Genomic DNA, 14,633 nt, shown 5'->3' with positions numbered 1-14,633 from the left:
CTGGAAAATCAGTGAAAAATGGAAGATCGGGATTTAATAACCCGTAAAATATTTGATACATGTATTGATTATTAAAAATAAAAGATGTGGGATTCTGATATAAGAATTATTGACTTGTAAGGAGCTTGATATATGTGTAATTGGTTATTTGAAATAAAAGGTACAGTATTCTGACATTCATGCGTTAATATAATGTAATTGTGAGACAAATGACTTGATTTATAATTATTGAATAGATATCAGTATGAATTTGTACGTAAGAGGCAAAAATATTAATATAATCAATTTAATAATAAGTTACAATTTAATAATTAATAATCGCGCCTTTAATTAAATTAATTGAGTGGTGATTTCTTACTTTGTGATAAGATGAGGATTCATTTTGTAATTGAACTGATAATCTCGAAATTATATGAGGCTCGTTAAAAGTGAGAAAACGAATATTCGTTCGTGTAGGCGCAATTATTTAAGTAAGAGATATTATGGAATATTATAATTTTTATTTTATAAAATATTATATTAAATATAATCTTGTTAAGTTGCTCAGTAGGTGATGACGCAAATAAGAGAAAAGAATGTCTGGAGCCGACGCTGGGATTTAGCAATTGATTAAAGTGATATTGAAATTATAGAACATTAATACGATAATAAAATGTCTGCATGAGACTTAAACAGTAATAATTGTCAAACAATAAAAATGAGAGAGATGGTGGATCTCGCGTATGCATTAATAATTTGGATGGATAAAGATTATAATTAAATATTGTCAAAATCCGAAAAGAAATCCGCGAAGGAATTATTCTTTTAAGATTCTTGATTCTCGAGGCGGTCGTAGTTTAATCGAAACTTGTATATCTTAATGAAAATAGAATAAACTTACGGTGGAAAGTCCCTGGTTCTACAGGGAACCAACCTTCCCTGTTATAAAATATATAACGATTATAAAATATAGCGTGGCTTCTCAACACCTAAATAAGCGTTATTGTTTAGTATTCGTGCGTCTTACCTTGTGTGAAGTGATATCGTAGAAATTAGGATAAGATAGGTCGTAATGAATTGAAGTTATTAATGAGTTATTTCAAGATTCGCTCTTTATGCGAGATTGCTTTTCCCGAACAAGTGCGACTGTTTTAATTTTAACTCTTTATGTTCAGCAACTAGTGGTATGCTCAGTACGAGGTGATCATACTCAGGAAGTGACTGAGATGATCATCGTTCAGGACCCTAGACGTATGGGCAAGCCCAACAAACTCGCCAATACCAGTGACAAGCCGGCGGAACAAGAACTCGGCGTTAATAACGCAGACGCACTGAACTCTTGCTGAACTTGAGTATATATAGTCACACAATAATTTGAACGAGAGTGACCAATTTATGTTTAAACTTTTATTTAATTATTATTCAAGATCGACGAATGGCAACTGGTGGTATATTCAGTACGAGGTGATCATCCCAGGGGGTACTAAGATGACCATCGTTCAGGGCCCTAGACGTATGGGACAAGTCCAACAAACCCGTCAATACCAGTGACGAGCCGGCGGAACATGAACTCGGCGTTAAACAACGCAGACGCACTGAAATCTTGCCATTCGATAATGTAATAAGTATTGAACAAGACGCATGGTCACTCTTGAAAAGGAGAAAGTAAAATTGGAGAGTAATTATTCCCTGATGTTGAATATTAAATAATAAATTGGTTAATTAATTAGAATATGTTGCTTAAAATTTATTTGATTGTCTGGAAAATTATAATTAACAAGCCGACGGATCAAGGCTGGTATTACCTCGCTGCAACATAGATATTAAATATCGACATGCTCAGCTTGTTATCACCAGGAGTACCCTCAACGGGCTCCAGTCAGCTAATACAACCAAGCTGTTGGGTGACTGAGCTCGACTTCTTATTTTAAGTAGCCGACGCAACGAGACGGTGATCTTTATTGCACTCGAGAAATTATTTGTAATGAATTTAATTTAGAGGGAATAATAGTATCGAAATATTTATTAATGAAACGATTCTTTAATTTGTTTATTACAAAGGTAGAGGGATGCGATCAGAAATTTATATATTTAGTTCATTAAAATATCTTAAGTATAGAAAACGATTCATCAGATCACGAATACTCCATCCGTGTCTGATTACTGTAATATACCGAGATCGCATAAAGGATTAGGACCTATAGGAGCACTTCACTGTCTAAATTTGTTGTTAGCAAAGAGATGCAAATTAATTAGTGGTTATCAGACAATAGAAATAGACATACATATATATATTTGGTAAAATAATATTGTTTTTCAATCAAATTCAATCACGTGCATAAGTAATGCTAGTTATTAAATAATAATTGTCAAAATAATCATTAATCAGTAATTGTATTTAATTGGAATTATTTATATGAATTAATTGTAATAGAATGTCAAAATCTGAGAAACAAAAATATTTTATTTATGTATATATTCATTATTTGGATATAATAGCAGTTAGAATTAGTGGTAAATATTTGGACAGAGAAATAAATATGTTTTATTTATTTAATAATAATTAAGATTGACTGGAAATGTGATTTCAGTTAATTAAATATTCTGTTATGTATATTGTTGTGATAAATGAGTAATAATCCAATTAAATTTGATTGAAAATATAATTTACATGTATAATGAATGGTCATATGAGGTAATAATGGAATTTGTTAGCATAATAATTATTGCAGGTATTCAAATACAGTAACAATCAATATTCGAATTGTAAAAGTGGTTACAATTCATTAAAATATAATATTTGGGCGTAAATGCAATTATTTGGTTTATTCATTAAATATGTGACTAAGTTTGATAATATTCAAATTAAAGGTAATTAAGTTTCATTAAAAATGCAATATCTGTAATAATTACAATTGATTTAATAATTGATTTTGTTATATAGTCACATAGGATCAGATACTATTAGTATTTAAGGAAGTAATAATTTAGATTTATTAAATTGAGTTATTTATAATTCCTTAGATAATTGCAATTAATAATTAATATATCGAACATTGATTGTGTGAAATTCCAAGCAATTAGGCAATTTATTCAATAAACAATGAATATAAATTCAGTTAATTAAATTGTAGGTTGAATAACAATTTTGTGATACAGTGTATAATTTCAGTTGATTGAATAATTAGTTAAATATTAAATAAATATAATTTATTTGGATTGAATATAAAAAATATTAAAATGTGGTCATGTATGAAATTGCAATTAGTAAAATAATTAATTGAATAGTGAAATATATGTAGTTAATTATATAATCGTTTGGATATTGAGTAAGTAATTATGTATGTAATCTCAGTAGGTTGAATAATTAATTAAATATTAAGTTAATATAATTCCAGTCAATTAAATAATTAATTAATTATTAAATAAGTGATTACGTGCGGCAATAGTGTATCTTGTTCAAATAAATAGTAATTCAACTAGTCAGAGACATGAAATAAGATTTCGACACATATATATATATACTTCAGTGAAATAAGTGTGAATTAATTGTATTAAACTTACCAAATTGTTTGTAGAACAGCTAGGGGCGTGAAATGAATTAGAGCTGGACCCCGAAATTCGTTATAATTTGTCTTTATTGTATGAGAATACAGTCTTGGGTGTGTCGACAAAATGGCGGTCGTGCGCGATTTGGCGGTAAGTTTCGTCGTTGAAGTGATACGTATTTTAAGATCTTTACTTCTTGAAGGGTCCGCACGCAATTTAGATGTTTTCTGCTTGAAGGGTCCGCACGCAATGCCGTTCCGCCGCGGCGAGCGCTCTTATATACTGTCAGTTTGGAAGCCGCGGGGTGCGGTGTGAGGTAGGGATTGCATCAGCCGCAGGTGTTACTTCAAAAGATGCCGCCGGCGACAGTCTGGCGGTTACATTCTCGGAATTTAGTCTGGGGGTGTCTTTGAGTTTTGCCGACCGTCGCTGCGTACTTCGTCTTTTAAGACTTTTATAAAATATTATTTTACGCAGTGAATATTTCAGAGTTTCTCAACTATTACAGTGATGCTCACGCTGGGGATCTTTCCCTTTTAGTTTTTAATATTTATAAAAATCTCGAACGCCTTCGAGAATGTTCTAGAAAGTTCTAGAACATTCTAGAAGGTTCTAGAAGAATTGGTGAGGCTGTTATATAATACTTTAAAATTTTATATCTTGACAACGATGAGGGGGTCGAGGGTTGGGGTTGGAACTTTAAAAGTATATAGAGGGTGGACCCTAGGGAGTAGTAGGGGTGTGTGGTTCATCGAACGCGGTATACGCGGTGGCCTCAGTCAAGTGTTCAGGCAGACATGCGCGAGCCAATAACAAGTACATGCAGACGTACGACCCATTGAAACCATCCTCATATCTTATGTACTTTGACGTGAATAATTTGTACGGATGGGCAATGTGTCAGCCACTGCCCTATGGAGAATTTCAATGGGTTGAAGATGTCTCTAATTTTGACGTGTGTGCGATCGCTCCTGATTCACCAACGGGATACATTCTCGAAGTTGATCTCAAGTATCCTCGAGACCTTCACGATGAGCACACTGACCTACCTTTCTGCCCGACACGCCAGGCAAGCGTGAATATAAACTTTTAGCGACCTTGTATGATAAGAAACGTTACGTCATCCACTACCGCAACCTGCAGCAGTGCACGCGTCACGGTCTTCATATCGCGAAGATACACCGTGTATTAAAATTCGCACAATCTCCATGGCTCTGTAAGTATATAGAGTTAAACACACAATTCCGAATCATCGCTAAAAATGATTTCGAAAAAAAACTTGTATAAATTAATGAATAATGCGGTGTTTGGTAAAACCATGGAGAATGTGCGCAATCATGTTAACGTTAAATTGTTGACGACATGGGCGGGGCGGTATGGTGCGGAGACAATGATCGCGAAACCAAATTTTCATAGTCGAAGTATTTTTGCGGAAAATTGGTTACACGACATTAGTCCGAAAACTAGATGGGGAAAATGTTGGTACCAACAAAATTCTCTAGACATTTCAATTTCAATTTTTACAGGTTAGTAACACTGTTTAAGTAGTAAATCCACGAGTGTGCGGAGACGTTTTGACGTATGCGCGCGTCAAAAATAATAAATATCGCGTAAGTAAACTGTAATTAAAATAAATGTTAAAAAATCACAACTGAATATTAAGTACATAGAGAATATTAAGTACATAGAACAAGATAAAAAATGTTTTATATATTTATATTAATATATTAAATTATACTAAATTATATTTATATTATATTATATTATATTAAAGTAATTTTCAATTTCTTTAATGTGCCTTGATAGGCAAGATTTATGATTAAAATCTCGTTCTTTGCATTGGAATGATTATCAGTCGAGAAACAAAATCTTTATAAAGTAAAAGAACATGTATCTTATGTGCTTGTTGTAAACATAAATGAACTAATTCTTTTTTTAAATTAATTCTGTTTCAGTCAATTATTTGTAGGATGTTAACAGCCAGAGAACAATTCCCTGCCGAGTAAAGCTGCCAAATTCAGAGTCTGCTATGTTCCCAAGTGTGCCAAAATTGTAAGCAAAAGTAAAAATTACATTGTAACATTAGATTTATTATCAACAATGCAGCAACGGATTGATACCATAAACTGAGAAATCAGATTTGTCGAAACTGTTGTATTACAAAGAACATGTGCTGTTTGTACCAGCAATGTACTAACATTGTTTACTAGTAGAAATACTGTTGTGCTTATTGTCAATCTGTTATCAACGCTTTCGACAGACCTGCTTGTTGTTCATTGTCACTTTGTTATACAGTCTACTGACTGGTATATACATTTTATGTTTCAGTAGACAGAAAATGTGCTACCCGCATTAGCATTTGCGAGAATGGATTTGGAGTATCAATGGAATGCTTGTCCAGAAATCAAGGATTATTGTTGTAAGTAAATTTACACTATTTGGAGTAAAATAAAAAAAAAATATTAAGAAAGATGAGAAGAACTCACGAGTATAGGAAAAATAATTTAAAAAATATAGTAATATTAAATGTTAATTTACTCAAAGTTTTATTGTCCCACTAATTCGGATAATTTGTGTAAAATTAACAAAAGATCCAAATCTTTGTCATTTTCAATCGTATTCCAGATTTTTAATATTTCATTTTCTTTTTCTTTTAGGCTATAACGTTTCGTTCGTGCCCAAAATTGTGGATGCCTCGCAAAACTTCTAATACGCTTTTGATGTTCAGAAAGGTAAACTGTAAATAGATAGTAAATATTGCATTTTAAGAATAATTAATATGGTATGGAAATATGTTTACAAAATATGGCATTTAAGTTACCAAAAAATTCAGCAATTGTTGTGTGTTTTTTCAGATTTAACCGAAGTTCTCGGTTGTGTCTTTTTGATACATTATTGGTTCGGTGTATTTGTTGGAAAACCGAAAAAGATTCAGGCTTAAAACTGTTTATCCACGTGTCTTTATAATATTGGAAGAAAGACTGTAAATATGTGCAATCTTGGAAAATAATTCCCGATATCAGATTGAAGCCTTCTACTATTAATTTTTTTGGTAAAAAGGCTAATGATATCAATAATTTTGTGGCGCCCCAACCTACACCATTTTTATCATTTTTTAATATGCCGTGCTTTTCAGCATTGTGTACTAACGCCTGTAATAGGAAATTAATACAATTAAAATTGATTTACATTTTTGTTAATTAAGTTTAGTTATTTTTTATTACCTGGCTGTAGTGGAAGTAGCCAATAATTTTATTGGGAAAAACCGTACGCAAAGCTTTTTGTTCGGCTTTTTCAAAGTCTGACATTGCAATGTCAGGATTTATTTTTAATATATTTTTTATTTTTTTTAACACATTGACATAATTTTGTGTTGTGCGTCCTTCCATAATAGTGTACACTATTGGAAATGTCTAAAAAATTTCTAAAAGGTATCAATGTTTACTGGGTACGTTTCGTTCGTGCCCAAAATTGTGGATGCCTCGCAAAACTTCTAATACGCTTTTGATGTTTAGAAAGGTAAACTGTAAATAGATAGTAAATATTGCATTTTAAGAATAATCAATATGATATGGAACATGCTTACAAAATGAGGCGTTCAATATATCTAAAAATTCAGCAATTGTGTTTTTTCAGATTTAACCGAAGTTCTCAAGGTTGTCTTTTAGAGACGTTATTAATTCCTGTCTATTTATTGACAAACCGAGAAAGAAGCCGACTTAAAGCGGGTTTATCCACGTATCTTCATAATACTGGAGAAAGGACTGCAAGGGCGTGCAATTTTTGATCATATTTCTCGATATTATATTGAAGCCTTCTACTATTAATGTTTCGGATGAAAAAGCTTAATATTAACAGTTTTGTTGCACTACAACCTACACTATTCTTGTAATTTTTTAATATTCTATACTTTTCTACATTGTATACTATTGCCTGTAATAATAAATTAACACGATTAAAATTGACTTGCATTTTTTGTTAATTAAGCGTACTATTATTTTTTATTCTAACTGTAATTGTAAATAGTTAATAATTTTAGTATCGAGGAAAACCGTATGTAGTGATTTTTGTTTGATTTTTTCAAAATCGTTGCTATGTCAAGATTTATTTTCAAAATATTAGTGATTTTAAAAAATACGTTAATATATTGCGTAGTGCTTTCATTATACATTATTCGAAATGTCTGAAAAATTTAAAATTACATTTAATTAATATGTACATAAATTGTGGAATTCTTGTTGTGATTAAATGAACTAATTACTTAAAGAATAAATTAAAAATGGACTAATTTTATTACTTACTCTATTATCATATCTTATGACACCTGTCTATAACTGACAATTAAAATTTTTTAGTTGAGTTTCTGTGTCAAAAGTTCCATCAACAAAAATAACTTTTTGTTTAAATTATTTACTATTAAATTCGATAACGTCTTATTAATAAAAATAAGCTTTTGTTGTATTGTCTGTAATAATAGATTCTACTACGAATAAATTTGTTTTGTCTATTTTTAATAATTGTTTCTAATTTTCTTTTTTTTAACAAGTATATACATAATTCGTATAGATTTTGTGGAATCCGTGCGATATTTTTCTTTTTATGGCGTTCTACAAATTTCTCTATATTTACGATATTTGTTAAATTTAATAAATAATCGTATCTAGAAATAAATTTACAAATTACGATTTATCCATATAATCATTAATCTTCACCATAATAATTTATTATTTTCTATTTTATCTTTTTTAATTTACTTAGAGATAATCGTATTTTTTATTTCCCTCATTATTTTAAAGGGTTGAGATGCCTTAATTAATTTCTTAATGTCATCTAATTGCACTGATTTTTCGTGTCCTTCGTGTCTTCCACTTACAATACATTCACCATTTTTTATTTTTAGACGTGCTTTGAACTTCACATCTTTATTTTTTCTATAATCGTGATACCTACCAGAAAATTATTTACTATTAAATACCTTAAATATAATTAATGTCATGTTTTTCTACGCTGATTGTGTAGGAAAAATGTTATCAATATTTTTTACAGGATGTTTAATTAAAATTACGTCAAACACCGCGCGCTTTACTACAATTATTCGTTATACTTTTGTTTTGTATTATGCATTTGTTTCTCTGTTTCAATCTTTCTGATTGTTATAGTAACCTAATTGTTTAGCGTTATTTATTGTATTGTGTCCAAAGTTGTGTATACATTTCTCCATTATGGCAGAAAAAGCAAAATACAATTTTGCGAGGATTCAGAAAACAAAAGGATAATTATATGAAGGATATAATTTCCATCTGGATAACTCATACGCAGATACTAAGTAAACAGAAATGATTAACAGTGAAATTTAGAGTTACAATTAAGATTATAATATAGAAAAATAAAAGAGCAGTTTTCTATTTGTATATATATATATATATATATATGTACTATCAATTTTTTAACAAATTAATTATTAATTCTTTTAATAAGTGTATGAGAAATAATTAAAATTTTTGATGCTTCACATTCTGTAAAAAAAATTGATAACGTTTGTCCTATACAATCAGCGTAGAAAAACATTATATTATATTTAATGTATTTAATACTAAATAATTTTCTGGCAGGTATTACCGTTGTAGTTATAAAAAAAATAAAGATGTGCAATGCAAAGCACGCCTAAAGATAAAAAATGGCAAATATATTTTAAGTGGAAGACACGAACACGAAAGGCCAGTGCAATTAGATAATATAAAAAAAGAGATTAAGGAATCTCAACCCTTTGAAACATCGAGGGAAATAAAAAATAGAATCATCTCTAAGTAAGTTAAAAAAGATAAAATAGAAAATAATAAATTATTTTGATGAAGACTATAGTAATTATATGTGAGTAAATCGTAACTTGTAAATTTATTTCTAGATACGATCATTTATTAAATTTTACAAATATTGCAAATATTGAAAAATCTATAGAAAGGCATAAAAAGAAAAATATCAAACGGATTCCACAAAATCTGAATGAGTTAAATATTTCTTTAAAAAGTAACAATTGGCAAGAATTATTAAAAATAGAGAAAGAAGACTCATTCGTCGTAGAATCCGTTGTTACAAACAATTTAACAAAGACACTGATTTTTATTGATAAAACGTTATCAAATTTGCTGTTAAATACTTTAACTGACAAGTTAACAATTTTTGTCGATGGAACTTTTGCTACAGTTCCTCAATTAAAAAATACGAATTGTCAGTTATGGACAATTGTTCTAAGACATGATAACAGAGTAAGTAAAATAATTAGTCCATTTATTATTTATTATTTAAATTGATTTATTTAATCATAACAGGAATTCTATATTTTACATAAATGTAAATTAAATATAATTTTTAAATTTTTTAGACATTTCCAATAGTGTACACTATTATGGAAGGACGCACAACACAAAATTATGTCAATGTGTTAAAAAAAATAAAAAATATATTAAAAATAAATCCTGACATTGCAATGTCAGACTTTGAAAAAGCCGAACAAAAAGCTTTGCGTACGGTTTTTCCCAATAAAATTATTGGCTACTTCCACTACAGCCAGGTAATAAAAAATAACTAAACTTAATTAACAAAAATGTAAATCAATTTTAATTGTATTAATTTCCTATTACAGGCGTTAGTACACAATGCTGAAAAGCACGGCATATTAAAAAATGATAAAAATGGTGTAGGTTGGGGCGCCACAAAATTATTGATATCATTAGCCTTTTTACCAAAAAAATTAATAGTAGAAGGCTTCAATCTGATATCGGGAATTATTTTCCAAGATTGCACATATTTACAGTCTTTCTTCCAATATTATAAAGACACGTGGATAAACAGTTTTAAGCCTGAATCTTTTTCGGTTTTCCAACAAATACACCGAACCAATAATGTATCAAAAAGACACAACCGAGAACTTCGGTTAAATCTGAAAAAACACACAACAATTGCTGAATTTTTTGGTAACTTAAATGCCATATTTTGTAAACATATTTCCATACCATATTAATTATTCTTAAAATGCAATATTTACTATCTATTTACAGTTTACCTTTCTGAACATCAAAAGCGTATTAGAAGTTTTGCGAGGCATCCACAATTTTGGGCACGAACGAAACGTTATAGCCTAAAAGAAAAAGAAAATGAAATATTAAAAATCTGGAATACGATTGAAAATGACAAAGATTTGGATCTTTTGTTAATTTTACACAAATTATCCGAATTAGTGGGACAATAAAACTTTGAGTAAATTAACATTTAATATTACTATATTTTTTAAATTATTTTTCCTATACTCGTGAGTTCTTCTCATCTTTCTTAATATTTTTTTTTTATTTTACTCCAAATAGTGTAAATTTACTTACAACAATAATCCTTGATTTCTGGACAAGCATTCCATTGATACTCCAAATCCATTCTCGCAAATGCTAATGCGGGTAGCACATTTTCTGTCTACTGAAACATAAAATGTATATACCAGTCAGTAGACTGTATAACAAAGTGACAATGAACAACAAGCAGGTCTGTCGAAAGCGTTGATAACAGATTGACAATAAGCACAACAGTATTTCTACTAGTAAACAATGTTAGTACATTGCTGGTACAAACAGCACATGTTCTTTGTAATACAACAGTTTCGACAAATCTGATTTCTCAGTTTATGGTATCAATCCGTTGCTGCATTGTTGATAATAAATCTAATGTTACAATGTAATTTTTACTTTTGCTTACAATTTTGGCACACTTGGGAACATAGCAGACTCTGAATTTGGCAGCTTTACTCGGCAGGGAATTGTTCTCTGGCTGTTAACATCCTACAAATAATTGACTGAAACAGAATTAATTTAAAAAAAGAATTAGTTCATTTATGTTTACAACAAGCACATAAGATACATGTTCTTTTACTTTATAAAGATTTTGTTTCTCGACTGATAATCATTCCAATGCAAAGAACGAGATTTTAATCATAAATCTTGCCTATCAAGGCACATTAAAGAAATTGAAAATTACTTTAATATAATATAATATAATATAAATATAATTTAGTATAATTTAATATATTAATATAAATATATAAAACATTTTTTATCTTGTTCTATGTACTTAATATTCTCTATGTACTTAATATTCAGTTGTGATTTTTTAACATTTATTTTAATTACAGTTTACTTACGCGATATTTATTATTTTTGACGCGCGCATACGTCAAAACGTCTCCGCACACTCGTGGATTTACTACTTAAACAGTGTTACTAACCTGTAAAAATTGAAATTGAAATGTCTAGAGAATTTTGTTGGTACCAACATTTTCCCCATCTAGTTTTCGGACTAATGTCGTGTAACCAATTTTCCGCAAAAATACTTCGACTATGAAAATTTGGTTTCGCGATCATTGTCTCCGCACCATACCGCCCCGCCCATGTCGTCAACAATTTAACGTTAACATGATTGCGCACATTCTCCATGGTTTTACCAAACACCGCATTATTCATTAATTTATACAAGTTTTTTTTCGAAATCATTTTTAGCAATGATTCGGAATTGTGTGTTTAACTCTATGTACTTACAGAGCCATGGAGATTGTGCGAATTTTAATACACGGTGTATCTTCGCGATATGAAGACCGTGACGCGTGCACTGCTGCAGGTTGCGGTAGTGGATGACGTAACGTTTCTTATCATACAAGGTCGCTAAAAGTTTATATTCACGCTTGCCTGGCGTGTCGGGCAGAAAGGTAGGTCAGTGTGCTCATCGTGAAGGTCTCGAGGATACTTGAGATCAACTTCGAGAATGTATCCCGTTGGTGAATCAGGAGCGATCGCACACACGTCAAAATTAGAGACATCTTCAACCCATTGAAATTCTCCATAGGGCAGTGGCTGACACATTGCCCATCCGTACAAATTATTCACGTCAAAGTACATAAGATATGAGGATGGTTTCAATGGGTCGTACGTCTGCATGTACTTGTTATTGGCTCGCGCATGTCTGCCTGAACACTTGACTGAGGCCACCGCGTATACCGCGTTCGATGAACATTACCATGTCAATTGGTCTGTTCTTTCTAGCTGCACTGTTGCACTGGTGCAATAAGAATGAGAAAAAATATACTTGTTTTACTTTAACTTATTGCACCGGTGCAACAGTGCAGCTAGAAAGAACAGACCAAATGTCAGTAAGCAGTTCGAAAGTAATTTTTGTATATTTTAACATAGCGTCCCACGTGTATATGGGGAGAGTGTAATAATGTGCTGGATCGAGACCGTAACTTTCTAAGCATTTATCGCGAAAATTTTCAAAAATGTCAGATAACAATAACACATCCGTTTTCAAATATAGATCGCTGTATTCACCCAACGTTCGAACGGAGAATCGCTCCCAGACATTCTCGGCGTGCGCGTAATCGCTCTCGGATACAGTATCACTGGTCAGGGAACTGAAAAATAATTTGCGCGGCGGTAAACATATGTCCTGCAGTTTGTCCACGCAATCCACGTACCGAAATACACCTTTTCGTGTCAATAAATCGAAATCCTCGTCAGACAAGTGTAAAAATTTGGAACGTACAATTTTTAATTTTTCTTTACCTAGAAACGATGCCAATTTTTCGAGACTAGTATTTAAAAATTTATATGAATCTATAAACCGTAGTTTTATGTAATTGTGTGGATTTAATTTATCGGCTGTGTCTATGACATGTTTTGTGAAAGAAATGTACTTTTCTTTCGTGATGGGGAGTATGTCGGTCTTCCCTTTGAACGCAGTGGCTATTTGCTTAATAATGAAATGTGAATCGTATCCAGATAAATTATGAAAAATAATTGGCATATATGATACATTTCGATAATTTAGATTACAAAGAGAATGTGCTAGACCGCGGTAACGACCGGTCAGGTGACAATGATCGCGCACCCGCGTATCGTCTGGCGCAAACGGCTTATCGCAGATATGACACCGCGTAGCGCTACGGTATGCTTCCAATTGTTCTTTCGATAACGTTTCCATGGGGACATTAGTGGATAAACGAGTTTTAACATTATGCGCTAATTCTTCGATTTGTTTCGTGAACCACGCGATGCAATCTTTATCGCGACGAAACCTATACATAGATAACGCGTCGTCGTACGAGCATCGCACGGAGTATCCGATGCTGAATACTTCGTGTTGTTGATATGTGTACGACGCTTGCTCTGCATTGTGTTGTGTCTTCCGCAGCACACACTCGAGGTCTGCGTAGACGACGAAGGGCACTCGTTCCTTGTGGTTTACGTTCTGAAAATTTAACCATTTGTTGTCTTCAGCGGGCAATGTGATGGCACAGTCGTTCATCGTCTGGCAGTCCACATCATGTAATTGCAGCCTTTCGCAAGACGAAAAATAGTGCAAGCACCTGTAAAAATAATTTAAAAATTTTTATTACTTTTTTGCTAGATCATGAAAGTTTTTTTGCATGAGAATATAGTATACATACCGATCACAAATGTATCTTTTTCCATCATGTTTGCTCAGTTGGGAGCTGACGAGACGGGACAGATTTTTTATCCAAGCAAAGTGACCCACGCCGCCTTCGCGCAGATTTTGCAAGTATAATAAATTGACTTGCTTCTCTTTCTTGTCATTAGAGAGCCGCAGCGGAAGAATCTTTAGCATCGCCATTTCCTTTTTGATCCCGTAGACGTTGATCGATATATTGTTAAGACTCTCAAATTTTCCTATATCCTTTAGTGTAACGAGAAACACAATGTCGTCAAACTTTAGAACTGTTGTATAATGCGGATATGATGACTCCCTTTCTGAATTTCTTTCGGCAGGGTGTAGCGCAGCGACCACTGACCACGCGAAGCATGCATTGTCCTTTGAATTAACGTTTACTACCGCACGTTTCATTATTATTTCTCGCGGTAATGTCACGTGACACCCCGCATGTAAAGGATTGTACTTATTTATATTTAGAGTCAAATTGAGAATTCGCGACAGCGCCCACCCGCTATCACGTTCTTGAAACTCTTTGAGTGATGCTAATGTGGGCTCGATAACGCGTCGCTCATACCACTCGTCCAAATCTGACATTTGAAATAATTCACAATTTTTAG

General features: G+C 31.9%; 2 protein-coding genes and 1 long non-coding RNA gene across 9 annotated transcripts; 1 reads left to right on the top strand and 2 right to left on the bottom strand.

Moving 5' to 3' along the window:
* The first annotated feature begins 911 nt into the window (after positions 1 to 911).
* Positions 912 to 10,683, top strand: LOC114254813. Of its 4 annotated transcripts, none has more exons than XR_004964862.1 (5): positions 912 to 1,331; positions 1,407 to 5,138; positions 5,484 to 5,947; positions 6,186 to 9,335; positions 9,434 to 10,683. It is a non-coding gene; the product is annotated as an uncharacterized LOC114254813 (long non-coding RNA). The 4 variants fall into 4 exon arrangements; XR_004964861.1 differs by lacking the exon at positions 912 to 1,331 and having other exon boundaries at positions 3,903 to 5,138; positions 5,484 to 5,580; positions 5,860 to 5,947; XR_004964859.1 differs by lacking the exon at positions 912 to 1,331 and having other exon boundaries at positions 3,903 to 5,138; positions 5,484 to 5,580; positions 5,857 to 5,947.
* Positions 5,859 to 6,949, bottom strand: LOC114254812. Its single transcript, XM_036293090.1, has 3 exons — positions 6,753 to 6,949; positions 6,350 to 6,680; positions 5,859 to 6,265 (listed from the first exon to the last, which is right to left on the bottom strand). The coding sequence occupies exons 1-3, from the start codon at positions 6,915 to 6,917 to the stop codon at positions 6,075 to 6,077; spliced, it is 687 nt and encodes a 228-aa protein (XP_036148983.1). The 5' UTR covers positions 6,918 to 6,949; the 3' UTR covers positions 5,859 to 6,074.
* LOC118647701 lies at positions 10,592 to 13,895 on the bottom strand. Of its 4 annotated transcripts, none has more exons than XM_036293087.1 (4): positions 11,714 to 13,895; positions 11,272 to 11,368; positions 10,905 to 10,995; positions 10,592 to 10,666 (listed from the first exon to the last, which is right to left on the bottom strand). In XM_036293087.1, the coding sequence occupies exon 1, from the start codon at positions 13,867 to 13,869 to the stop codon at positions 12,667 to 12,669; it is 1,203 nt and encodes a 400-aa protein (XP_036148980.1). In that variant the 5' UTR covers positions 13,870 to 13,895; the 3' UTR covers positions 10,592 to 10,666; positions 10,905 to 10,995; positions 11,272 to 11,368; positions 11,714 to 12,666. The 4 variants fall into 4 exon arrangements, with proteins under 4 accessions (XP_036148980.1, XP_036148981.1, XP_036148979.1 ...); XM_036293088.1 differs by having other exon boundaries at positions 10,905 to 10,992; XM_036293086.1 differs by having other exon boundaries at positions 10,905 to 11,368.
* Between the last annotated feature and the right edge of the window lie 738 nt (positions 13,896 to 14,633).

The sequence above is a fragment of the Monomorium pharaonis genome, chromosome 10, assembly GCF_013373865.1.
Source record: "Monomorium pharaonis isolate MP-MQ-018 chromosome 10, ASM1337386v2, whole genome shotgun sequence".
Classification (NCBI taxonomy): domain Eukaryota; kingdom Metazoa; phylum Arthropoda; class Insecta; order Hymenoptera; family Formicidae; genus Monomorium; species Monomorium pharaonis.
Note: the sequence above shows the minus strand (reverse complement) of the source record. Positions and strands in the feature narration are given on the sequence as shown.

What these genes read in the sequence shown, in the direction of transcription:
- LOC114254812 (XM_036293090.1), bottom strand. Translation starts at nt 6,917, where the DNA reads ATGGAAGGACGCACAACACAAAATTATGTCAATGTGTTAAAAAAAATA. An exon ending in GCTACTTCCACTACAGCCAG is followed by an intron (nt 6,681 to 6,752) that starts GTAATAAAAAAT and finishes TTCCTATTACAG; the next exon opens with GCGTTAGTACACAATGCTGA. An exon ending in AACAATTGCTGAATTTTTTG is followed by an intron (nt 6,266 to 6,349) that starts GTAACTTAAATG and finishes ATCTATTTACAG; the next exon opens with TTTACCTTTCTGAACATCAA.
- LOC118647701 (XM_036293086.1), bottom strand. Translation starts at nt 13,869, where the DNA reads ATGAACGACTGTGCCATCACATTGCCCGCTGAAGACAACAAATGGTTA.